The sequence below is a fragment of the Carassius auratus genome, unplaced genomic scaffold (assembly GCF_003368295.1).
Source record: "Carassius auratus strain Wakin unplaced genomic scaffold, ASM336829v1 scaf_tig00042138, whole genome shotgun sequence".
NCBI classification, from domain to species: Eukaryota; Metazoa; Chordata; class Actinopteri; order Cypriniformes; family Cyprinidae; genus Carassius; species Carassius auratus.
Window position 1 is genome coordinate 12,956 of NW_020526697.1, and position 26,552 is coordinate 39,507.

A 26,552-nucleotide genomic window follows, 5' to 3' on the forward strand; every position below is an offset into this window, starting at 1 on the left:
AATATTAGTAATAACCGACTTCCTGTTGGGTTTCGGATTTTGCTCCAAGAGACTTTTTTGTAGGTATTGGAGAGTTACATGTGTATACCGATTTTCATACATGTACATGAAACGTAGCTCGAGGCGCACACCGTTGAACGTGTATAGGTGGCGCTGTTGAGCCATTTTGCCACACCCACTTCTGAAACCCATATCAGACGTAAATTTTCGCCAGTTCTGAGGTGTGTGCAAAGTTTCATGACTTTTCGAGCATGTTTAGGCCCTCAAAAATGCGATTCATTTTGGAGAAGAAGAATAATAATAATAATTAAAGCTGCAAGCAGCGATGAACGGGCCCTCGCACCCGGGCTCACCACCATCGTGTTGCTTTAGTAAAAAGGTGAACGTTGAGAAATATGCATTTAAACTCATAAATATAAGTGCAATATATCAAAGTTTATTCCATATGTGTGCCAATCTTCCTGTTGCCAGCAGGTGGCGCTATCGTTATAATGGAATATTGGCCTTCAGATGTGTTCAAGCCAGGACCCTTATCACACATGTGAAGTTTGGGCAAGATCGGACATTTTATGCCTGAGTTATAACATCTTTTATTCCCATGGCGAGACATCGAACTTCGTCATGGCGACATGGACATGCCTTTTAACAAAAATTCAAGATCTTCACAACTAAACATCACACAGGTCTTTAGATTAGACTGACCACAAAAAAGACATTGATGTCATAAAATTTCTAGGAGTAGTTTATCACAGTGTAAAATATGTCACTTCCAGTTGCCAATAGGTGGCGCTATGACTATAACTGAATATTGGCATGTAGATCTGTTCAGGTGAAGAGTCTTAACAAAAATGTGAAGTTTGGGGCGGATTGGACATTGTATGTCTGAGTTATAGCACCATCATTTTTCAAGGCGAATCATCGAAATTTGTCAGGCCGCCATGGACACGCCCTTTAACGAAACCTCAATTCCTTCGCAATTTAACATGGCAAAGGGCTTTAGATTACACTGACCAAGTTTGGTGTTGATCTGAATAAATCTCTAGGAGGAGTTCGTTAAAATACAACCCCTGAAAATGACAAAAACAACACCAATTTTGAAGGGAAAATTCTAAATAATCGACTTCCTGTTGGGATCCGGATTTCGTACCTAGAGACTTTTTTGTAGATATTGGTGAGTTACATGTGTGTACCAGTTTTTGTACATGTACGTGAAACATAGCTCGAGGCGCACTCTGTTGAAATTGTATAGGTGGCGCTATAGAGCCATTCTGCCACACCCGGTGGAATATTGGCCTTCAGATCTGTTCAGGCCAGGACTCTTATCACACATGTGAAGTTTGGGGAAGATCGAACATTTTATGCCTGAGTTATAACATCTTTTATTCCCATGACGAGACATCGAACTTCGTCGTGGCGCCATGAACACGCCTTTTAACGAAAACTCAAGATCTTCACAACTGAACATCACACAGGCCTTTAGATTAGACTGACCACAAAAAAGACATTAATGTCATAAAATTTCTAGGAGTAGTTCGTCACAGCGTAAAATATGTCACTTCCTGTTGCCAATAGGTGGCGCTATGACTATAACTGAATATGGGCATGTCAATCTGTTCAGGTTCGGAGTCTCATCAAACATGTGAAGTTTGGGGCAGATTGGAAATTGTATGTCTGAGTTATAGCAACTTCATTTTTCATGGCGAATCATCGAAATTCGCCAGGCCGCCACGGACACGCCCTTCAACGAAAACTCAAGATCTTCGCAATTTAACATCGCAAAGGCCTTTAGATTAGGCATACCAAATTTGGTGTTGATTTGAATAAATCTCTAGGAGGAGTTCGTTAAAATACAACATATGGACATGACCAAAATTACACAAAATTTGCTCATAATATTACAAATAACCAACTTCCTGTTGGTTTTAGAATTTTGCTCCAAGAGTCTTTTTTGTAGGTATTGGTGTGTTACATATGTGTGCCAATTTTTGTGCATGTACGTGAAACATAGCTCGAAGGCTGTTGATTTTCTTCGTATAGGTGGCGCTGTCGAGCCATTTTGCCACACCCTCTTCTGAATCCTATATCAGACGAAAATTTTCACCTGGTTTTACGCGTGTGCAAAGTTTCATGACTTTTTGAGCATGTTTAAGCCCTCAAAAATGCGATTCATTTTGGAGAAGCGGAAGAATAAGAATAATAATAAATATAGCTGCAAGCAGCAATAACGGGGCCAAGCACTACAGAAGCAAGCTTCAGACGAACGGCAGGAATGAGTAATTAAGACAGTTTTAAGATTATTTTAGCCAAATTGGCTTGAAAACAATAAATACAACAACTAATAATAGGATTTATTGGCTTATCACGTGTAACCAATAGGTGGCGCTGTTACCAAATTAGTTTGGAATGGTCAGTGTGAGGTGACGATGACACATACAAAGTTTGGTGCAAATATGTCAAAGCTTTGCAGAGATACAGCCTCAAATGAATGTTGGCATCATTCCAGCAAATTGGTTGATGCGCTAAATGAGAACCGTTTCATATATAGACATGAAATCCATAACATTGGATGTCATGTTGGAACATTGAATGTCTGAAGATGATCCAAGTCAAATTTGGTGAAAATCTGACTAACGGTCTAGGAGGAGTTCGAAAAAGTAGGTTTTCAACATTAATCAAAATGGCGGACAGTAAGTTCAGCCAAATAAGGAAAACTTGGTATCTATGTTCTTGGCTTGACCCAAGGAATCTATTAAGATCAGCATCATGTCAATAGGCAGATTTATTAAAAAAGTTATTAGCCTTTATGTACATTGAGTTATTACTTTTGACCACTAGGTGGCGCTGTTTCAAAATAATTTGAGTACCTTCAGGGGATGGTGTTGTTGGCACATTCTGAGTTTCGGAATATAACACCAATGCATTTGATTAGCATAGCCTTTTATTTCACATAAGTGTATTGAAGTCAATGGGAATTTCATGTTTTGTTCTATTATAGCGCCACCAAGAGGCTCAGTCCCACCATTTTTTTTATGTGTCATCAGAGTGCGCCCATACATATGTGTGTCAATTTTGGTGAAAATATCTCAATTCACATCAGAGTTATAGACATTTACATGAAAAAACACATAAAAATTGACTGACTCTTGACTTTGATTGAATATTACTACCCCTTACTATCAATATTTTTGCATTAGGGCATTGGTATATAGCTATCGACCTATGTTTCCTTCTTCTGACGGTGGTTTCGTCTCGATCAGACAAGCGGTTTCGAAGATATAGCCAAATGTTTTTTAAGCGCTAAATCACAACGCTACACAAACCGTAAGGCGAAACCTAGCATGTTTGGTATCGTAGGACTCGGTAAGGTTTCAAGAGTCTAATTTGATGAGTCTCGTGAAAATAAGTCGACCACACCCAGAGTTATAAGCGTTTAAACAAAGAAGATCACCACTAGGTGGCGCTGTTTCGAAACTTCTCACACTCCTTCAGGACATTGTGCTGATGACCCATACCAAGTTTCGTAACAATCCGTTGCTGCGTTCTTAAAATACAGCATTTTAGCACAAAATTCAATATGGCTGACAGTCAAAATGGCCGAGATGGTAAAATTGGATATCAGTCGACTCGGCATGTTGCCCTGAATCTAACAAGACCAATTTTATGATTTTTGGACAAACTGTTTAGAAGTTATGAGCAAAAATAGCAATTTTTCATATCTCCAGACCAGTAGGTGGCACTGGGCCGAAACGCAGCAAGTAGCCTCAGGTCATGCTTGTTATGACATGTACCAGGTTTGGTCTGAATACGATAAATCGTTGCAGAGATACAGCCTTGCGACTGTTTTTGTAAGCGTTACGTAAAATTTGTTTGAGCGTTTATCGAAAACAGTTTGACGAATCAATTTGATTTGCATAACTTTTGGTCAGCACTGCCTGAAGATAATCTGGTTCAATTTTCGTGTGAATCGGACAAACCGTCTAGGACGAGTTCGAAAAAGTAGATTTTTTAAAAAATTCAAAATGGCGGCCATATTTCTATGACAGAAAATGACGTCATAGGATGCAATCGAATCGGCATAAGCTCAGAAATCAGAGGAAAAAAGATTTTTGTTGATTGGCCTTAGGGTTAAAAAGTTATTAACAAAATAAAAGTGAAACTTTGGACAGTTGGTGGCGCTAGAGGCAATGTATTAGACCCACCAAAATTGGTGTACTTAATGTTGGCACTGTCCTCTATCAGAATGTCAAACCATTACAACTTTCCCGCATTTGGTTCTATGGGCTGCCATAGACTCCCAGTCGGAAGAATAATAATAATAATAATAATAATAATAAGAACGCCAACAAAAACAATAGGTGCCTCGCACCTTCGGTGCTTGGCCCCTAATAAACAGAGCAGATACAATAGGGTCCTCACACCATCGGTGCTCGGGCCCTAATAATAATAATAATAATAATAATAATAAACGGAGCAATTCCAAGAGGGTCCTCACACCATCGGTGCTCGGGCCCTAATTAATAATAGAAACTGAAATTAACCAAAAATCTATTCTTGCACCCTATCCGCCACCTTGCCAGGACTTCCTGTTTGAAATTGAATGAGAACGTGATGTAGACGGATATAGGCGTGGTTTATGATGGCACATCCGGGTGGGCAGGGTTGGATGTGTGACGTCTTTGGATGTGGGTGTGCTTTCTGACGTCACACTTGGATGTGGGTGGGGTTGGATGTCCACCACAGGCTGCAGCGAGCCCTACTTGCTGTGAAAACACCTGGAGCAGTGCACAGCCATTTTTGCTTGTGTTTAGTTCTGGTTGTTTTGAGTCAGTATTTCAGGGGTTAGAGTTAGAAGAGTGCTGGTCCTGTTACGGTTTATCTCTGTGTTAGTTCTCTGTCTGTAACTTCTCAATCAGTTGGCTGTATTCATCAGAAGTGTGTTTGACTGTCATCATTTTCCCACAGAGCGTCTCTCGTGTCTCTTGAAAAACTAGTCTAACTGTTTTTCCCGGAGAGTCGTTTTTCTCGAGTTGCCATTTCAGAGGTGGAAAGAGTAGTTAACAGACGTCCTCATTTTTCACGGTAATAAAATACTGCTTCATAACATACTGACCTATCTATATCGTTGATATGCTGATTCTAGACCTTCAGTATCATACAATATTAAGACATTGTGAGTCACAATAGTAAAACTGAAGCTCTCTTTCTGCTTGTCCTTCAGGAGTGAATCTGTGAAGGATAATGGCATCTGTGAATGAGAGCCGGAGGATGATAGTGTCTGTTTCAGAGCAGCTTCTGGTCACTCTGGATGAACTAGACACAGATAAACTGAAGAGGTTTAAATGGTTTCTAAAGAATCATCACGGCATTCCAGCTGCTGATCTGGAGAAGTCAGACGCTCCTGACACAGTGGATCTGATGATGAAGCGTTTCGGACCAGAAGAAGCTGTGAAGATCACGGTGGACATCTTGAGGAAGATGAACCAGAACTATCTGACTGAAGAGTTAGAGAAGAAACACAAGCGAGGTAACAGGTTAAAGTGAAACTGAAATTGTCAACTGCCTTAAAAATAAAGAGCTAGACTTAAGAATGTATGTTTTATCATTTTAACAAGGTCCTTTTCCTAGATGTTTGATCGAGTGAATGTTTACAGAATAAGCTGATGTGTTTTTGCAGTTTAATGTCATGCTGAACTGTTTCTATCTCACAGCTCCGGCTGAGAACAGTATTGAGGTGCCTGTCCCTGTTGGAGCCCAATCTGAACCGATCAATGGTAAATACTGATCACTGTCTGTACAGAGACACACTTAACGTGTCTTTATTCTTATTTTAGTCATGGACTCCTTGTGTAGAAGCTAGACCACCAAACCTCAAAGGTTAGGGTGATTTGGGTGCTTTAAACAGAAGATCTCAGACAGAGGTAAAGTCCTGGAGACTCATCTGCTCTCAGAAACCAGTCCATCATCATCTCATATCATGGAGAACATCATATTAGAAATGTCTTAGGAATAGTTGCAGGATCATGAGAATCACACTGTTCATGTCTGTTGATTTCCACAGACACATTCACCAGCATTGATCACTGGACCACAAAGGACTTCCTACAATGCAAGTCAGTAAGAAAACCAGCAAAAACACTCATGAGTTTGTTCATGTTCTTCCTGTAGAAGGAGAAAGAAGAGTTTTATAACTGATGATGTAAATGATGATTAGAACAGATAATGAGACACTGATGGTAGACTGAACATGAAGAGTTCAGCTTCATGAAAAGATCAGACAGATTCATAATTCCTGATCTGTTTTATCTCCATCAGATTCCCGTCAGTTCACTCTGGATCTGAACACAGCACATAAATGCCTCCGTCTGTCTGAGAACAACAGAGTGATTACTAACACTTACACAGATGAGCAGTATCCTGATCATCCAGACAGATTTGATTATTTTGAACAGGTGTTGTGTAGAGAGAGTGTGTGGGGACGCTGTTACTGGGAGATTGAGTGGAGTGGAAGTGTGCGTATATCAGTGTCATATAAGAGCATCAGCAGGAAGGGACGGGGTGTTGAGTGTGGGTTTGGACGTAATGATCGGTCCTGGAGTTTGATCTGCTATTTCTCCAGTTACTCATTCAAACACAATAACATAGAGACTCATCTCCCTATAGAGTCCACCAGCAGGAGAATAGGAGTGTTTGTGGATCACAGTGCAGGAACTCTGTCCTTCTACAGCGTCTCTCACACAATGAGCCTCATCCACACAGTCCAGACCATATTCACTCAGCCGCTCTATCCTGGGATTTATGTTGGTTATCAATCATCATTGAAACTGTGTTGATGAATCAGAGTAGACTGACGAGAGATTCTACCCATAATGCTTTGAGCTGCATGATGAATCAGTGACAGTGGGATGTTATAGAGTCTCTTCATGACATTAATACTGCAGCTGAACTTCTGTCACTGAAATAACAGTCAGAATAAATGTGTCAGAAATCCTCATAGAGACAGTAAGATCAGTGTGTGTGTGTGTGTGTGTGTGTGTGTGTTGGTTTTTGTGGTTTACAAGGACTTTTGACCTGAATACGCACCAGCATTACAGGGACATTTGGGTTTATGAGGACAGGGCCCATGTCCTTATAATTCCGACAGTGTAGATGCCTTTCTCTATGTCCCAGAAGCTCCCTCTCAAAGTTTCGCGCCATGTCCTAATATACCACAAAAATCTGAAATTTTACTATACACTGTGTATCCTCTGAGCTCGGGAGTGCGCCCCTGCAGCCCGGCCCCGGTACTGCATCCGCGTCATCGAAAATTTGCATATTTTACACTTGTGTAAGTTTGGAGGCCGCTGATTGGCTAGATCGGCATCGGAAGGCGGGGAAACAAAATGGCGGCGGTGGGCGGGGCTACATTCTGCCGCTAATAGCGCCGTACAAGTAAGTTAATGCAGTTTGGTAATTATTTAAACATTTTTTGTAATAATTTATCGATTGTATTTAATTATATAAATGCATACTGATCGTGCAATTAAACATGTTCCTTAAATATCATCATATAAAGTATGAATGTGACATCAAAGCTGTAATTACTCGGTTTAATATCTGTAAATTAATGTAACGCTATTAATGTAACGTTTCATAGATGGTTATTTAAATATATAATAATAATTATTATTATTATTATTATTATAATTATAAATCCCGTGTACACGTGCTTTAATCAGCGAGGCAAGTGTGACTGTTTGTAACTTCCTGTTTGGACCGGACACAATCTGTGCACCTGAAGCGAAGACATCTGTGGTGTGAAGCTGTTGGAAACAACTATTATATGAAAGGTTAGTAATACTGCTGTTAAACCGTTTCTCTGAGAGCTTGTGGCTCATTTTGGCTTGTTCGTGAGTGTCTTCAGTGCTCTTTAGAAAGCAGCTAGCGCGTGATGCTAATGGCGCTAGCGTGATTACTGTAAGTCTCGTCTATAAAGAGTAACATCAGACGAGACTCAGCAGTGCTTGTCAGTTTACATTATTTTCGTTCACAGTATAACTGTAAAAGTAATAGAACAGTCTAGCATCATAATAATCTGTTGTCATGGCTACAGTCTGAAGGGGAGGGGCAGTTCTGTTTACTATTATTACTGTTCAGCTTGGTTTAATTAATAAACTCAGAGATGTGCTCTTTTCACTTCCCAATATGTACTGTATATAATAGTTAAAGTCACCTTTATTTGTAGTGTGCTTTGTAGAATGCATACTGGTTACAAAGATAACCAGTCAAAATAGTATATTCAGCATATGCTCAGAATACATCATATTCCACATATATTCTGTCCAACAGTTCTTATTGTTATTAAAGCAGACACAGAGGATGGCTGAAGGTGTGAGGCGAAGGAGAAAGCTGAAGCCCGTGGAGGAGGCCATACAGTTTTCACTTGAACAGAAAGACAAGAATGGACTCGAGGGCAGGTTCATCAGTCATCTTAAAGGTGAGGTAAATTAATTGATTGAGCCAAGTTAAAGGTATAGTTCACCCAAAAGTGAAGATTATGTCATCATATAGTCACCATTAGGTTGTCTCAGTCCTGTATATCTTTTGTTGGGCAAAATAAGACATTACTAACCATTTGATGGTTTGTAAATGATGACAGAATTTTCTTTCTATGCATTTAAAGTGACTCGTGTACTAAATCTGTCTCCGGTTGATGACGTGTGGTTCTCGTGATGGTTTCACCTCTCTGTTGTTGTTTAGGGAGGGGTGTGTTCAGCTGTACTGACTTTGAGAAAGGAGATTTCCTGCTGGAATACAGAGGAGACCTCATCAGCAAAGAAGAATGTGAGCGGAGGCAAAGAATATATCACCATGCACTTAAAGTTTTCATGTTTGAGTTTCGCTACAATGGAAAACTCCTCTGGTATGTACACGTGTTTGATCTACATGTTAACTGGTAATTAATTTACATGATTCAAAATGTGTCAGTGGAAATGTCAATGATTAGAGGTCATATTTTGCTATAATTATCAGTCATGTGTTTTCAAAGCTTGGTGATGAGTGTTAAATGATTGGTGATCACAGAATATGACATCTGCTGGTCCTAAGGTTTCAGTGCTGATATTGTCTGTCTCTTGTTTAGTGTCGATGCAGCCCGAGATGACGGTTCTCTTGGGCGGCTTGTAAACGATGACCATATTAACCCAAACAGCAGGATGAAGACGATTCGTGTGGATGGAAAACCTCACTTATGTTTATTTGCCACAAGGAGCATCTGTCCTGGTGAAGAGATCACATATGATTATGGTGATTCTGAGTGGCCATGGAGATGCACGGTACTGACACCTCTATACTGTCCATTCTGACTTATTGGATTATAGTAAAGTAAAGGTATTAAACATCAGTTGTTACCTAAGTTAATGTTAGTAACTTTTTATTTTTTACATTACATGCATGTACATTCCAGTATGTCAGGATGTGTGTATGTTTACACCTGTTTCATGAGGACCATCATAAGAACATAGTCTTAACATGGTCTTGATGTCACATTGTGTGTGTTTACACCTGTGTTACGAGGACCCTGTTTTATGAGGACCGTCATAAGAACATAGTCTTGTGTGTGTGTGTGTGTGTTTACACCTGTGTTACGAGGACCCTGTTTTATGAGGACCGTCATAAGAACATAGTCTTGTGTGTGTGTGTGTGTGTGTTTACACCTGTGTTACGGGGACCCTGTTTTATGAGGACCGTCATAAGAACATAGTCTTGTGTGTGTGTGTGTGTTTACACCTGTGTTACGAGGACCCTGTTTTATGAGGACCGTCATAAGAACATAGTCTTGTGTGTGTGTGTGTTTACACCTGTGTTACGAGGACCCTGTTTTATGAGGACCGTCATAAGAACATAGTCTTGTGTGTGTGTTTACACCTGTGTTACGAGGACCCTGTTTTATGAGGACCATCATAAGAACATAGTCTTGTGTGTGTGTGTGTTTACACCTGTGTTACGAGGACCCTGTTTTATGAGGACCGTCATAAGAACATAGTCTTGTGTGTGTGTGTGTGTTTACACCTGTGTTACGAGGACCCTGTTTTATGAGGACCATCATAAGAACTTGGTCTTGACTTTACTGAAGAGTCCCAGTCAAGTCAAGACTTTTTTCTAAGAGAGAATGTAATCTGTTCCATTCTTTTAAGGACAAACACAATTATTTCAAGAACTTCTTGGATACCTTTATAGCTGCTGTGCCTTGTTCAGAGTTCTTTAGGTTCTTTAGACACTGATTCTACTCAGTTATCATTTAAAAATATGTGGTGATTAAATAAAACTGACTTTTTACCAACTCCTATTGCAAGATACTTAATCTAAATATAACAATTAGACATTTTCAATATCATATGGCCACAATGGGATGTGAATGATCCATATTTAGCCTTATATTTCATATCCACGCAGCCCAATGTCATGGTGATAACTAGGGTCTTCAAATACCAGGCTTTTGTCAAACAAAAGACACACTGAGATTCTTCGATCAAACATCAAGACCATGTTCTTATGATGGTCCTCATAAAACGGGGTCCTCATAACACGGGTCTAAACACACACACAATGTGACATCAAGACTATGTCAAGACTATGTTCTTATGACGGTCCTCATAAAACAGGGTCCTTGTAACACAGGTGTAAACACACACACACACCACCTGAAATACTGGAATATATATATATATATATATAAATAAGCATGTAAGGTAATACATACAAAATCATGAACATTAACTTGGGTAACACTTGAAAATTGAAATATTGATCTGAAATATTGTAATCTTACTTTTAATTCACATTGATAAAATATAAGCAAGATTATAAAATTTGTTTTATATCAGTATTTTATGTGCTCATTTATTGTCACAGATGACTAATTTGATGTTCTTTTCTAGACTCTTAGTGTGGTTGAACCGTCCACTCTTGAAGTCAACACACTGTCCCAGTCAGAAGACACAGACGTAGAGAAGGTACTGCAATTGATTGAGTGATTTTATTTTATTGTTATTTTATCGTTTTAATTTATTATTTTATTATATTTTTTGATTTATTTACAGTTGTGTTCAAAATTATTCAACCCCCTTGACTTGCAAGACAATTTGCTGTGGAGGATAACATTTTATGAAATCAATTTAACGAAGGCATCAGTAAAGTATTAGAGAAAGTTTGTTAATACACTTTTGAGTGATTCTGAGAATGGAAAATTGATGAATCATGATAAAATTCGAATTGGCTCTAAACATTCATGTTCAAAATTATTCAACCCCCTTTGTGCAGAATCTTTTATTCTTTAAAATCACCAATAAACACTGTCTGTAAGTGTTTAGAAGCTTCTGTCACCTCTCTACTACAGTTTGGCCCATTCCACACCTGAAAAAGCTTTCAGATCACTGATAATCTTTGGTTTCCACATTGCCGCTGCTTTCTTCAAATTCAACCAGATATATGAAATGAGAATTAAGCCTGGAGACTGAACAGGTCACTCAAGAACATTCTATGACTGATCCCTAAACCAAGCAGTAGTAGATTTGGATGTGTACTTTGGGATCACTGGACTACAGGAAAGTCCATTGATCATCAGCTTCAGTTTTTGCACCAAAGGCATCACAATTCTTGTCAAAATGGCCTGACACTTTAAAGATTCCATGATGTCCTTCATACAGGCATGATTTCCACTTCCTTCTGCAGTAAAGAAACCCCATAACAGGACTGATCCACCTCCAAGTTTGACGATAGAGATGGTGTTCTTCTGCTTATGAGCTTTGGCTGTTTTGCAGCAGACATACCGCTGATCCATGGGTCCAAAAAGTTCCAGTTTGGTCACATCCCTCCATAAAACATTTGTCCAGAGCTCCACAAGTCTACACAAATGAACTTTAGTTAGTTCAAGTCTGCCTTTTGTTCTTCTTGATCAAGAGTGGTATTCATCAAGATGTCTCAACATAAAGGCCATACTTGTCTAGTGTTCTTCTTACACACTGCTTTGAAATGGTTTTCCTCCTTTCATCGGGTCATCTTGCAAGTCTTTGGCTGTACATTGCAGATTTTTCTCAGTTGCTCTGATTAAACATTTTATGATATTGTGCTTTTTCTTCCACAACCTCAAAGGTTTTCTGGTAAAACACACTTTAAGCTAAGAAATAAGGCTGAGAGCTGTGTCTCTAGGAACTTTCAATGTCTTGGAAATCTTCATATAGCCTTAGCCTTTCTAAAGTAATACAATATTTCTTCAATTTTGCTTTTGTGAGATCTCTTTTGATATTTTTGCTACTTAACTTCAACACATGCATGGGTTAACTGTATGTGTAACGGCTCAAGCTAATTCTGTTTTTAATAGAGTTTCTAAAAGCTTAATTGTGTTTTGAGACTGTTACATTCCCCACCATGCAAATAAGTGATTTAAAAACAGCAATGTTGAATAGGGGTTGAATAACTATGACATAGCAGTATTATTAAAAAATCTTATAACTCAAATATATTACATTATATATTGACAATATCACTTTTAATATTCCAGTGAACTGTTATAGATGCAAGTTTTATTATATCCTGGATCTTCAGAAAAGCTTGTATTTGTAAAGTACTGCAGTCTCTAGGTGGTTGAATAATTTTGAACACAACTGTATTTATTTATTTTGCTTTGGTAACTCATTTATAACATAATTATTTTATTTTAATTAAATTTTTTGATTTCATGTTTTCAGCTGAAAGTTGTCAGTGATCAGTCAGAGTTGGACTTCAGTATCTGTGCAGCCTCTGAAGGACTGGAAAAGGTAATTCATTATCAATTTGTACAGTCCCTGAATCCTTTGTCTGCAGTAGAATGTTTATTTATTTTTTATTTCTGTTTCCTTAATTTCAGGTGACTCTGAAGAAGGACCAGTTACTATTGGATGATCAGGACTGTGTTGAGAAGGTAATTAAATGTGCATTGCATATTTTATGAAATGTTAGATTGATGTTGCAAGAAATCATCTCTACATAAGTCTTGTTTTTTTTCATTGTTTTCAGATGTCACCTGTCAAAGAGCATGTGTTGAATGAGGAGCAGAGCTTTTGTGCCCCAGTTGAAGGAGTTAAGGAGGTATTCACATGTTTCGGATGAACTGTTATTTCAGTGCAACAGTGATTGCTCTGAAGTCCATGTCTGCATGAACTGTACACTTTGCTGTTACTAAATGCATGTATTTAGTGACCTGTTTTCACTTTCAGTAATATTAGTCGATGTCTGAATCAGGGGTGTCCAGACTCGGTCCTGGAGGGCCAGTGTCCTGCAGAGTTTACACCGGCCCTCCAGGACCGCTCTAAATGTAGATTTGTAGTAATATATTGACCAGTACCTTTTAAGGTCTGTAACGTAAATGTTTTTAATGATTGTAAGTGATCTTATTAACTAAATGACCACAACTTCCCTGTCATTAAAAATACATTAAATTATTATTGAAAGACAATGCAGCTCGTAATGTAGTATCACATGTATGTTTTAGAATCTTTCTTTGTTGCTTTAATTTAACACTCACTGATGTTTTTTTCTTCACAGGTCTGCAGACATGTTGTGGTCACTTCAGCAATATCAAGCATGGATAAATGTGCTGAATGTGTGGGACCTGTTGCAGCTCTCAAGTGGATTGGCCTGAGATGTAAATGTTAGTATGGTCATTTGTACTCTATACATCATGACATTTCTATTTTTATCATTTTAGTATCACTAATCAATGTTATGAAGTCAGTTCAAAATGGTATAACTGTTGAGTTTGGCAGTAGGAGAGAAGGAGATTTCAGACCATTGCTAATGCACAGATATGTAATACCATTAATAATAATAGGAGTGTTACATTGTTTTCACCTTATTCTACGTTTAGGCATAGCATCTCGTGTTAGCGGTTGAACGTGTCCTGACATATGACATTTCTTTTATAGTGTGCTCCAGTTTTTGGCATAAGTCCTGCTATCTGAAGCTCCATGAATGGGATGGAAGACGGTCATTGTGTGTAAGAAAATATTTGATTTGATACATTTGTTCCATATTTTTGAGTTATCGGTGCTGTAAATTAATCATAAATATTTTGACAATAGGAAGTAAGTTCAGAGGAAGATGAGCTGTCAGATGAGGATTACATACCTCAGTCAGAGTCAGACCATCAGTCAGACAGTTCAGATGAGTTGACAACAAGACCAGCACGTTACGACCAAGCTAAACTCTTAGATATACAGGAAGCTGCGTCATCTAAGTTTAGTGAACATCTGAGATCAGATGTAACTACCCTGAATGTGTCTAAGGGCAAAGGAAAAGGAGTCCTGAAGGTCATGGAAGCAGCAAGTGTGTATGATGAGTCTGATTTAATGTGTCATGAGGAGCAGTTTACTGATTTTGAGACAGACAGTGAATCAGACTTTCCCAGAAAGCAAGACTCAGTGGTATGCAGGTCAACAGATGTGCTTATGTCATCACCTCAATCACACAATAGTAAGCTTTTGAATTCAAAAAGCACAGTAACATTGAGAGAAGAGAGGGAACGCAGCATGGCTGGAGGTGATCATTGTGTGCAGTCACCAAAAATCTCCTGTTCAGCAAATAGGAAGAATTATTGTTACATCTGTGGGAAACCTCAGTCCAAGCTAGCGCGCCATTTGAAAACTCATATGGCTGAAGTTGAAGTTGTTCAGGCTTTGTCACTCCCAGTTCACTCAAAAGAACGTAAAGCAATGCTGCAAAAGCTCAGGAACAAGGGCAACTTTCAGCATAACACTGACGTTTTACAGTCTGGAGAGGGGGCTCTTAAAATAAAACGAGCACCAAAAAGAAAGTGTGATTCAAAGCAGTTTTTGCATTGCATGTACTGCAAAGGGTTGTTTGTACGGAGAGATCTGTGGCGTCATTTAAAAAGATGTCCCTCAAAACCAGCAGCTGACAGTGAAGAGCAAGGGAGGAGGAGAGTCTTGGGCCTGGCATCTATGGCAGAGTCTTCATTCAGTCAGCACATATCACAAGGAGTTTGGAAACTCTTAGGTGTGATGAAGCAGGATGACATTTCCGCTGTGGTCAAAAATGACCTGAGTATTCTTCAGCTTGCACAGTCGTTTTTTAACAAACATGGTCATGACCCTACCAAATTTGAGTATATTCGACAAAAACTCCGTGAAGTTGGAAGATTGTTGCTGACTTTGCGTAGACAGTTTTCTGTGTACAGTCTTGAAGAAGCTCTGAAACCTGCCAATTTTCATAGACTTATTCGAGCGGTTCAAATGGTGTCTGGCTATGATGATGAGAGCCACTGCTACCAAAGCCCAAGCCTTGCCCTGAAACTGGGGCATTCGTTGAATAAGATTTGTGAAATCATTCAGTGCCGAGCACTGATGTCTGAAGACAAGGAATTGATCTCATCAACAGAGACCTTCAAAAAGCTCTACTCCTCAAAGTGGTCTGAGATGATCTCACACACTGCTTTGGTGACACTGAATGAGGCCAAATTTAACAAGCCATCAACACTTCCCTTCACCCAGGATGTCCAGTCTCTTCATCAGCTCCTTGAGAAGACTGCAGATACTGCTTTTCAGAAACTACAAGAGACTGCATCTCCTCAAAGCTATGCAGAACTGGCCAAAGCAACACTCACCAGAATCATTGTTTTCAACCGCAGACGTGCAGGAGAGGTCTCTAAAATGCCGCTGAAGGCTTTCAATGAAAGGGACGGCACTTCTCTCCATGAAGATGTAGCGATGGGCCTGAGCAAGTTTGAGCAGAAACTCTGCAGCCATTTCAGTCGAGTTGAGATCAGGGGGAAGAGGGGAAGAAAGGTTGCGGTTCTTCTCTCTCCTGATATGGTCGATGCCCTGATGCTACTGGTCAGCAGGAGAGGTACATGTGGAGTGCTAGACACTAATACTTTCTTGTTTGCTCGGCCAAACTGCCAGAGTTACTACAGAGGCCAGGACTCTCTGAGGGTATATGCAAGGGAATGTGGAGCTCAAAATCCAGAATTTCTCAGATCCACTCATCTTCGCAAGCACGTGGCTACGCTCTCTCAAATCCTAAACCTGAAAAACAACGAGTTAGATCAGGTTGCTGATTTCTTAGGGCATGACATCCGTGTCCACCGTGACTATTACAGACTGCCAGAAGCCACTACTCAGCTTGCTAAAATATCAAAGCTACTGTTAGCCATGGAAAAGGGCTGTCTTCCTAATCTTCAAGGCAAATCCCTTGATGACATTGAGATTGAAGGTACGTCCATCCTAGCATGTTTAGCACAGGGGGTCTTTTAAACTCACAGGGAGGTTTAAGAAAAGTAATCTCTGAAATATGTCTTGTGTTCGTTGTCATTAGGAATGGTTTATAAATGGTGTGTGATTGTGTTATTTCACTTCTGAATGCAGATGTTTTTCATGTTCTGAGTTTTATTTTTCATTGAAGATGAGATCAACATGACCGATTCTGATGACAGTGATCCTGAAGAAAGTGAATCTGATGATGAGGCTCTTGCTGGAGCTGCGGGAAACTCCAGTAATGCTGGTATGTGTCAGCTAAGTTTTTTTTATTTTTAAATCATCAAAGTCGAAAATTATATTGGGTAACACTTTATTTTAGGGTCTCTAAACTACAGTGGTTTGAAAGTGTTGGCCCCCTTCCTGATTTCTTATTTTTTTGCATGTTTGTCACACTAATGTTTCAGATTATCAAACAAATTTAAATATTAGTCAAAGGTAACAAATTTAAAAGTAAACACATGCAGTTTTTAAATGAAGGTTTTTATTATTAAGGGAAAACAAGATCCAAAACTACATTGCCCTTTGTTCAGAAGTGCCCCCCCCACCTTTGAAACTGGTTTATCACACCTGAGTTCAGTTTCTCCAGCCACACCTCTTCACAGTTAAGAAATCTCTTAAATAGGACCTGTCTGATAAAAAGTCAAGTAGACCAAAAGATCCTAAAAAACTAGACATCATGTCGACATTCAAAAATATGCAGACACAAATGATAAAGAAAGTAATTGAGATCTATCAATCTGGAAAAGGTTATACAGTTTTGGGACTCCAATGAACCACAGTGAGAGCCATTTTTCACAAACTAAAAAAGTAAAAAGTTTATTTGATTAGTGTTTTTTTACGATACAAATCATTGCAAAGCAACTTCACATAAAATTAAGTTTCTACACTATTTAGTAGTAGCTTATAAGTGGTGACTGTCAGTTTATGTGCATATGACAGGAATCAGACATAATCAACCAGACGATGAAAACTATTAACAGCAATTATAATGTGATTGCATAGTAAGCAGCAATATTTGTTAGTTCTGTATGTTGGTTCAGTGTTAACATCATCTGAGGTCCTCTGAGGGTCAGCATCATCTCTTCTCAGGTGTTCTGGATCAACACTGGAGCTTGTGTAAATCCTAGTTACCACAGGGATGAAGATCCAGCAGAAACAGAGAAACACATAGAGGACATCCATTAACATAGCTGCTGTTCCAACCAAGTACAATTAATTAGTTTAACCCAAGCTAAATTTGATCAGATACAACTGCAGTCACAAATTATGAGATGCATTATTGCTAATTGAAAAATATGTTTTTAATCTAGATTTAAACATAGAGAGTGTGTCTGAACCCCGGACATTATCAGGAAGGCTATTCCAGAGTTTGGAGCCAAATGTGAGAAAGCTCTACCTCCTTTAGTGGACTTTGCTATCCTAGGAACGACCAAAAGTCCAGCGTTTTGTGACCTTAGGGTGCGTGATGGGTTGTAACGTGGTAGAAGGCTAGTTATGTACGCAGGAGCTAAACCATTTAGGGCCTTATAGGTAAGTAATGATAATTTGTAACTGATACAGAACTTAATAGGTAGCCAGTGCAGAGACTGTAAAATTGGGGTAATATGATCATATTTTCTTGACCTCGTAAGGACTCTAGCTGCTGTATATGGTGGTGGTAGTGTCATGGTCTGCTTCTGGACCTGGAAAACTTACTGTGATAAATGGAGAAATCTGCTGTTTACCAAAAAATCCTGAAGGAGAATATCTGGCCATCTGTTGTGACCTCAAGCTCAAGCAAACTTGGGTTCTGCAGCAGGATAATGATCCAAAACACACCAGCAAGTCCACCTCTGAATGGCTGAAGAAAAACAAAATGTAAGAGTGGCCTGGTCAAAGTCCTGACCTGAATCCTATTGAGATGCTGTGGCGTGACTTTAAAAAGTTGTCCATGCTTGAAAACCCTCCAATGTGGCTGAATTACAATTCTGCTTAGATGAGTGGACCAAAATTCATCCACAGCGCTGTAACAGACTTTACATTTAATTGGAAGTTATCGCAAACACTTGATTGCAGTTGTTGCTGCTAATGGTAGCCAAACCGATTATTAGGTGTAGGGGCAAACATTTTTCACACAGGGTAATGTAGTTTTGGTTTTTGTTTTCCCTTAATAATAAAACCTTCATTTAAAAACTGCATGTTGTGTTCATTGGTTTTCTTTGACTAATATTTACATTTGTTCGATGATCCGAAACATTAAAGTGTGATAAACATGCAAAAAAATAAGGAACCAACACTTTTTCACACCGCTGTAGTTTCTTATTAGTGTGCGTAGTAGTAGTAGTAGTAGTAGTGGTGGTGGTAGTAGTAGTAAGCACTTATTAATAGCTTATTTTACATGACCTTATTCTACATCCCTAATCCTACCCAATACCTTAATGTAACAACTATCTTATTTACTTTTAATAAGCAGAAAATTAGGAATTTGAGGGAAAAGTTGTAGTTAATAGTGTTCCCTATTATAAAGTGTTACCTTGTATTATATTAGTCCAGAATTTATAACAGGATATTACTAAAATATATATATATATATATATTATTTATTTATTTATTATTATTTTTTTTAATGACTGATTGTCTGCAGGTGTTCAGAAGATGCCCATTGAGAGCACCACTGAACTTCCTGAAGGTACCAGAGGTTTAAATTGCAATGGCACCATCAATGTTGCAAAGCACATGAGCTCTCGTAGAGTTAGAACTCACTAAAGTATGTATTCTTCTGTACAGAGAGTGAGAGTGAGGCAGAAACTGAAAACCCACGGAGAGGGCAGAAGGTGTCCTGGTCAAACGCTGAAGTTACAGCTGTAATGAAACATTTTAAGGGCCACATAGCTAAAGGAAAACTGGCCACACTGACTGAATGCCAGCAGTGTAAATCTGCTGAGGATCCTGTTTTGGTGAGACGCAGTGCACGGAACATAAGGGATTTGTAAGAAATCGAGGAATTAGCTTAAAAAGGAAAACCCAAAGCAAGTGATGTTACAGTAACATTTTGTGTGTTCTTGATGCCATTCAATTAACATTAGCACTTTGGCTGTTGTTTTTATTTCCCATAGTGCAATACTGTTACTGTACAATACTGCCAGCAATTCATACGAATATCTCCTTGTAGAAATCGAGGTTGACTGTTAGTTTGTCAAAAATTACAAAATTGTGTCAATTTCTCATTGATTTTTGGATGACCTGTCTCTTAAAGAGAATTTAACTTCCAGAATGAAAACTGTCATCATGTACTAACCCTCCACTTGATCCAGCCCTGCATCAGTTTCTTTCTTCTGTTGAACACAAAACAAGATCTGTTAGTATCTGAACAGTTAATGGGCATCATTGACTTCATAGTATTTTTTTTTTTTTTCTTCGTACTATAGAAGTTAACGGTGCCCATCAACTGTTCATAACTAACAAATCTTGTTTTTGTGTTCAACAGAAGAAAGAAACTGATGCAGGTCTGGATCAAGTGGAGGGTGAGTACATGATGACAGTTTTCATTCTGGAAGAAAACCATTCCTTTACAGATAAATCTGTTTCTCTACACATCTGCAACATGTATTGTGTGCTCAGAGAGTTAATCTCATGTACACTGTGTGTTTAGTGAGGTACTTACAACATGAGGATTGCCTTTTGATTTGATTTATAGTTTTTTTTTTTTTTTTTTTTTTAGTTGGTGAATTACACTTAATTATTTGATGTTTGTTTTGTGTGGCATTCCTTTTTTTTTTTTAAGATTACCCGTTTAATTAATTGGCGAATTTGACAACATGTTTATTTTTATTTCACAAATTTAAGTCATTATTAAAGTACTTCTAAAACACATTGGTGTCTGTAATGTTGTGTATTGTGTTAAAGATCCTGTACTCTTTAACCACCTCAGTCTTAGTAATGCAGCATAGGGACATGTCTGTGTGTTGTGTATGGGGTCACGTACCTGTAAAACACATTGGTCCCTGTAATCCAGAGAATGGACATGTTTTGTGTATTGTAAAACGAGTGTCCTCATAAATCAATCGGACCCTATAAATACCAATTATGTAATGGGCGGGAACATTATAGGAGGGGCGTGACAGTCCTTGTGTACCACCAAAATATCATATTGTCATATTATCAATTCTATTGTGTGTAAAGAAAATCCAAAGTGATATTTGTGTTCTGCAGAGTAAAACAAATTTTTGATAGTTTTATCATCTCTGTAGGACACCGGGAAAGGGGTGTCCCCTTAAACCACCATCCAACTGGTTTGGCCATCAGAGTACTGCTAAACCACAAAAACCAGTATGTGTGTGTGTGTGTGTGTGTGTGTGTGTGTGTGTGTGTGTGAGTCCGGCTGAGTGACGATGTGTTTCTGTGCTTTTCTCCTTTGTATTGATGAAGATCAGTTTTTACTGTCAGATCAATCATTGTATAATTACTATAAAGAAAAAAAAGTAAAAAAAAAAATTACACAGACACATTAAAGTTGTATAAAGATGTATAATCCAATAAAATGATATTAACTTTGTTAATGGAATTTCTTTTAACTGTGATTATTTTATTTTTGTATATGTATATAATGTTGTGACAATACCAACATTTTGACTTTGATACGATACCTGACTGAAATATCTGGATACTTCTACTGAACCGATACCATGACAGAAATGAATAAAAAACAAATGAGAAGAAAGAAATCTCTCACTTACACTTGAGCAGTGTTTCCTGCCCCTCAAAAACACAAACACCGCACACACACAGGTCTATGGTGAGCAACTCCGAGCCTACGCTGAGGCAAATATCATTCAACGATATTATGATATATAATCAGTTCTGTTATGTTATTAATAATAAAAACATCAATGCAAGTAACAACAAAAATTACATGAAATAAATGGTGTTTTTAACTGCTGAAAGAGATCTGAATTCACACTGACTTCTGTGCACACACTTTGGGTTATTATTACAGGTCTATTGCAACTCTTTTTAGCATCTAGCAAGCCCCACACTTTATTTCCTCATCCGTGCATGTTTCTTCTTCACATGTATATACGGGAAAGCAGGAGGAAAGTGTGTTTTCCATCATTTTACTCATGCTGTGATGGGTCAGAGCACCGTGGGGTAACGTAACTACATTTAGGCTCAAGAAACAGTTTTTTTGTTTAGTTTTTTTGCTGTTCAAAGTGATGTTTGCACGTTCAGCGACTCTTGCTTCTCGTTCCTAAATAATTTCAGACAGATCTGAGGAAATATGACATGTGTTTGTATTGTATTGTATTTCCTTGCAACATATGTTGAGTACATTAGCCCAGTTCTGTGAACTGTATGCATTCTGTTATCCAAACGGGAGCTGGAGCGTAACCCAGCGTCTCAAGTCCCTGGATGAGCGGCCAGTCCATCGCAAGGGTCACACAGAGATTTTAACTGGAATTCAGGGTCAACAAGATAAGGACAAGACCTTTATTGAGAATGTGTTTCATTAAGAAAAAGACCAGACCCGGTTTGTTATTAATGCTATTAATCTACTAGAGTCAATAATTACAGAGTAAAACAGAATAGACTCAAATGTAACAATTTATTAACAGTCAGGTAAACATGTATTATGCCAATGCATAGCCAATTCAGAGATATCAAATCAATACAAGACATCAAATTCTCTAAGATGACTCTAAGATTAAGATGCATACCTCTGCAGTATCACTCACGATCTGTGTTTCGCAGTCCGAAGCTTGGTGCATTAAAATGTAGATTCACATTAGTATTGAATTAATAATTTAGTAGTTTGTTTTTGTATTTCTGTCTGTAATGATTTGCTCTTGCCTTTTAAAAGTGATAACAACAAAATAGCCACGTTCTTAGAATTAGAATGTATAATCAAATTATTGTACCTGATCAGATCTAATATAAATAACACAAAAATCAGCGGCGGTACGTGTGGCGATAGAACCGGCGTTTTGGATGGCCACCTACTGTATGTGCCCTCTAGAAGCTTGGGTTCTGTAAGTGAACGTCGCTTGATTGTGCCTTCCCAAAGAAGTGTGTGTGTGTGCGCGTGTGAGTGTGTGTTTGAGTGTGTGTGAGTGTGTGTTAAAATATCCACCAGAAGCAACAGAAATGTCTTTCAGAATGCCTTCATTTCATTACATAATATATATATTTTTTTTCTACATAAGTTTCTTTCGATCTTTTTTAGTTAAATTTTAAATTTAGCACACCACTTTTATTAAGAAAACACTACAGACACCACTAGGCATACAAGTATAATACAACTATTAGGCTACATGAAAAATATATTAAAATATGTAAAAAATATAAAATTTTAACAGGTAACAAACATTAGTCTCATCGTGGTTGTTGGTGTTTCTGTTGAAAACACTGTTAATCAGTTCTTGGAAAATATTGACCACTGGAGTGGAAAATAAAACAGTCACACGGTCACAATAAAAAAAATGTGTGAACATTTGTGTTCTTCAGTTTATATTCCACTCTATTCCACGTTATTAGTAGGATATTTATCTCAAATCAAAACTATCTTACTATGTTTTTGCATACTTGAGCCCCATGCGTTTTCTGACATGATCAAGTATCTCATTGTGTTCAGTTATTAAAATCAGATTCAGGATTGTGGTGTTTGGATCAGATCCGTTTTATAAACAAAACACAACTGAAACAGAAATGAAACAAGAAGGAAAAAGAGATTAATCAAAACAATACTTATATTCCCTGCCGGTGTCCCTGCCCTGTGGAGTCGCATGGTAGAGTCGATGGTCTTTACACTCTTCGGTCTTCACACGAGGAGGGCTTAACTGGAGGGCTGCCGTGGTATACTAACTTTTTTTTAAACCCGACAAAACGGAAAAATGGACGGCTGAATGGTTGCAATTTTATCTCTAATAGTATCAATTTTAGAAGTAGTTCATAAAGTCATTTACTGCTGTGGTGTTGGGAAATGTCAACACTTGTTGAGGCTTTATTTAAATAAATAAATAAATAAATTCCTGGGTTATGTTTGTTTTATTCTAAAAGAGAAGAAAAGTAATCAGATCTAGCAGTTTTTTATTGCTTTTCTGTAGGATATGCTACTTTCCCGCCAAGCAATATGAAATGCCTCTAGTTTAGTAGCTGCGCTCCATTTTTCGGGCTGCTCTCTTTAGGGTGCGAGTATGCTCATTATACCATGGTGTCAAACTGTTTTCTTAACCTTCCTTAAGCGTAAAGGATCAACTGTATTTAAAGTGCTAGAAAAGAGAGAGTCCATAGTTTCTGTTACATCATCAAGTTGTTCTGAGGTTTTGGATATGCTAAGGAATTCGGATACATCAGGAAGATAACTTAAAAAGCAGTCTTTTGTGGTAGAAGTGATGGTTCTTCGATACTTGTAACAAGAAGTAGAATTTACAATTTTGGCTATATGAAGTTTACACAGAACTAAATAATGATCTGAGATATCATCACTTGGCTGAATAATTTCAACACTATCAACATCAATTCCATGTGACAGTATTAAATCTAGAGTATGATTTCGACAATGAGTAGGTCCTGAAACATGTTGTCTAAACACCAATAGAGTTCAGAATGTCTATAAATGCTGATCCCAATGTATCTTTTTCATTATCGACATGGATATTAAAATCACCAACTATTAAAACTTTATCTGCAGCCAGAACTAACTCGGATGTAAAATCACCAAACTCTTTAATAAAGTCTGTATGGTGCCCTGGTGGCCTGTATACAGTAGCCAGTACAAACATAACAGGGGATTTATCATTAACATTGGTTTCTCTGGATAATGTTATATGAAGCACCATTACTTCAAACGAGTTATACTTGAAGCCTGCCCTCTGAGAAATCCTGAAAACATTGTTATAAATTGAAGCAACACCTCCCCCTTTGCCTTTTGGATGCGGCTCATGATTATATATATATATTATATAAGGAGCAGTTGTGAAGTAGGCCTACGCTGGGAGTGGAAGTGCACAGAAACAATGGGCAGATACATTTTATGGATGTTCCCAATGTCTCGACATTCACAGGGTAAGTTACTGGTATACTTCTAGGTGTCTGTAAAAGGCAAATTCTGTATGTTGAACACTCTTACAGTGTAATTGAACTGCAATGTAATGTCACCATAATACATTTGAAAGTTCATTCTACATTTCAAAAACTAATATACATGAAATTGATAGAGTGTATATAAGTTTACTTGGAATGTTTCCACTTTAGCACAAACAAGCGCATTTAATAACAAATTAATTTGAACTTCAGCACTGATTTTGAACAAATAAAATGCATTTAAGACTAAATTAGTTGCTCCAATTTAAGACTTAAGGATACCAATTTATAGCGTGCCAAAAATACATTGGTATAACCAAAGTACATACTTTTCATTAGTTACTGCCTAAAAGATTTATAATTCATGCTGCACTGTGATTTCCACTAAACGAATCAGAAGATTATTTTGAAGGCAGCTCAAGTTATTTATTTTAATTTAGTTATTTGCAGCTTTACTCCTTTCACTCAATTCCTGCTCATCAATAAGGTGAGAAACAGACCGCTAACTGAAACGCACAAATTAATGAAAGAGGACCTATGATACTTTTACATTGTGTTTGAAAATCAATGCGTGTCCACAATGTGTGTAATGAAAACACCCTATAATTGTAAAATTTATTAAAACTCCCAGAATCTGAGTCACTGAGGATACAGTGGATTCTTTTAAACTGTGTGCCAAGAAATTAGCTAAATTTGTGTGTTTGTGAACCATTGTACACTGGATTGCTTTGCAAATGTAGTGGTTATCTTCTGACTTGTGTGTTGAAATAAAAGAGACCTTACACCTTGATGCGGTTGTCCATGTGGTTTACTTTTGGCTTCTCAGTTTCTGTATTAAAAGTATAACAGACACCATCAGAAATTAAAGGAGAATATCTGGTTTAGCCGTGCCTCACAATGACATCCCGCGTAAGAGAGCGTTATAGAATAAAATAACTATTATAGAAACAAATACTACATTGATCCATTTACATACCTGTATTAAAGTATAACACACAACCCATCCCTGTCAATCATCGGATACTGTTACAATGTACATTCATATAATGGGGAATACATTCAAAACAAAACAGAGTTAAAAGGTTTTACCTATGGATCTAAGTATGGATCGTTATATAATGAAACTTATTGAAACATTTAAAAAAAAAAAAAAAAAAAACATTTTGTGCAGAAAATCCATATACGTAAGCAATTAACCAGATTTGAACACAGTTTCGAAAAGTGAAAAAAAAAAAAAAAAAGTGTTATCACACAAAAGAGAGAGGGCTCCCAGAAATTACATCAGCTCTACCCTCACACACACACACGACATAACTTACGAGAAAAGTGATTCCTGAACATTTTATATGGATTAACAATTTCATACAAAGGGAAAAGCAAAACCAATAACAAAGAAATACAAATTATAAAGAAATTATACAACAGTATTGTGCTTGAGATCACGGGAACATTCATCATGGTTTTTCCTAATACAGATTTCAAAATAAAAGCCTCTGACATGAATGCCATTAGTTAATAATAATTTCAACAAACCAGGGGCGTAGCCATCTTTTCAGAAGTGAGGGGGACAGAAATTATATATATATACACACACACACACACACACAAACACACTAAAAATATAATATAATATAAAACATTACAAAATAACATTTCTGTAATCTAGCCTACCAGTCAACAGTTTTTGAACAGTAAGATTTTTTATGTTTTTAAAGAAGTCTCTTCTGCTCACCAAGCCTACATTTATTTGATCCAAAGTACAGCAAAAGTTTTTACAATGTAAAATAACTATTTTCTATTTGAATATATTTTAAAATGTAAATTATTTTTGTTATCAGAGGTGAATGTTCACCATCATTAATCCAGTGTTACATCCTTAAGAAATCAAATCATTCTAATTTGCTGATTAGCTGATTATCAATATTTAAAACAGGAGTACATTTTTTTTCATCATTCTTTGATGAATAGAAGGATCCAAAGATCAGCATTTATGTGAAATAAAAAGCCTTTGCAACATTATACAGTATATCATTCAATATATATTTTTTCTTGGAAAATAAATTATAGAAATAAATACTTTTATTAAGAAAGCTTTAAAATCTCAATAAATAACATTTAGAAATATATTCGAATAGAAAAGTTATTTTAAAAAGTCTAGTAAAATATTTCAGTTTACTGTTTTGCTGTACTTTGGACATCCCTGAA

The 26,552-nt window shown here is 37.6% G+C and overlaps 1 protein-coding gene and 1 long non-coding RNA gene across 5 annotated transcripts; both read left to right on the forward strand.

Moving 5' to 3' along the window:
• The first annotated feature begins 5,368 nt into the window (after positions 1-5,368).
• LOC113085663 (uncharacterized) lies at positions 5,369-6,106 on the forward strand. The gene is made up of 3 exons (XR_003284372.1): positions 5,369-5,524; positions 5,709-5,771; positions 6,059-6,106. It is a non-coding gene; the product is annotated as an uncharacterized LOC113085663 (long non-coding RNA).
• A 913-nt stretch (positions 6,107-7,019) lies between these two features.
• Positions 7,020-20,658, forward strand: LOC113085664 (uncharacterized). Of its 4 annotated transcripts, XM_026255225.1 has the most exons (17): positions 7,020-7,428; positions 7,716-7,826; positions 8,344-8,473; positions 8,737-8,899; positions 9,119-9,311; positions 10,917-10,991; positions 12,726-12,794; positions 12,884-12,937; positions 13,033-13,104; positions 13,561-13,666; positions 13,941-14,011; positions 14,097-16,245; positions 16,435-16,533; positions 18,913-18,957; positions 19,056-19,225; positions 19,756-19,792; positions 20,519-20,658. In XM_026255225.1, exons 3-17 carry the CDS (start codon positions 8,356-8,358, stop codon positions 20,641-20,643), a joined length of 3,546 nt encoding a protein of 1,181 aa, XP_026111010.1. In that variant the 5' UTR covers positions 7,020-7,428; positions 7,716-7,826; positions 8,344-8,355; the 3' UTR covers positions 20,644-20,658. The 4 variants fall into 4 exon arrangements, with proteins under 4 accessions (XP_026111010.1, XP_026111011.1, XP_026111008.1 ...); XM_026255226.1 differs by lacking the exon at positions 19,756-19,792 and having other exon boundaries at positions 20,519-20,647; XM_026255223.1 differs by lacking the exon at positions 20,519-20,658 and having other exon boundaries at positions 19,756-20,446.
• The last annotated feature ends 5,894 nt before the right edge of the window (positions 20,659-26,552 follow it).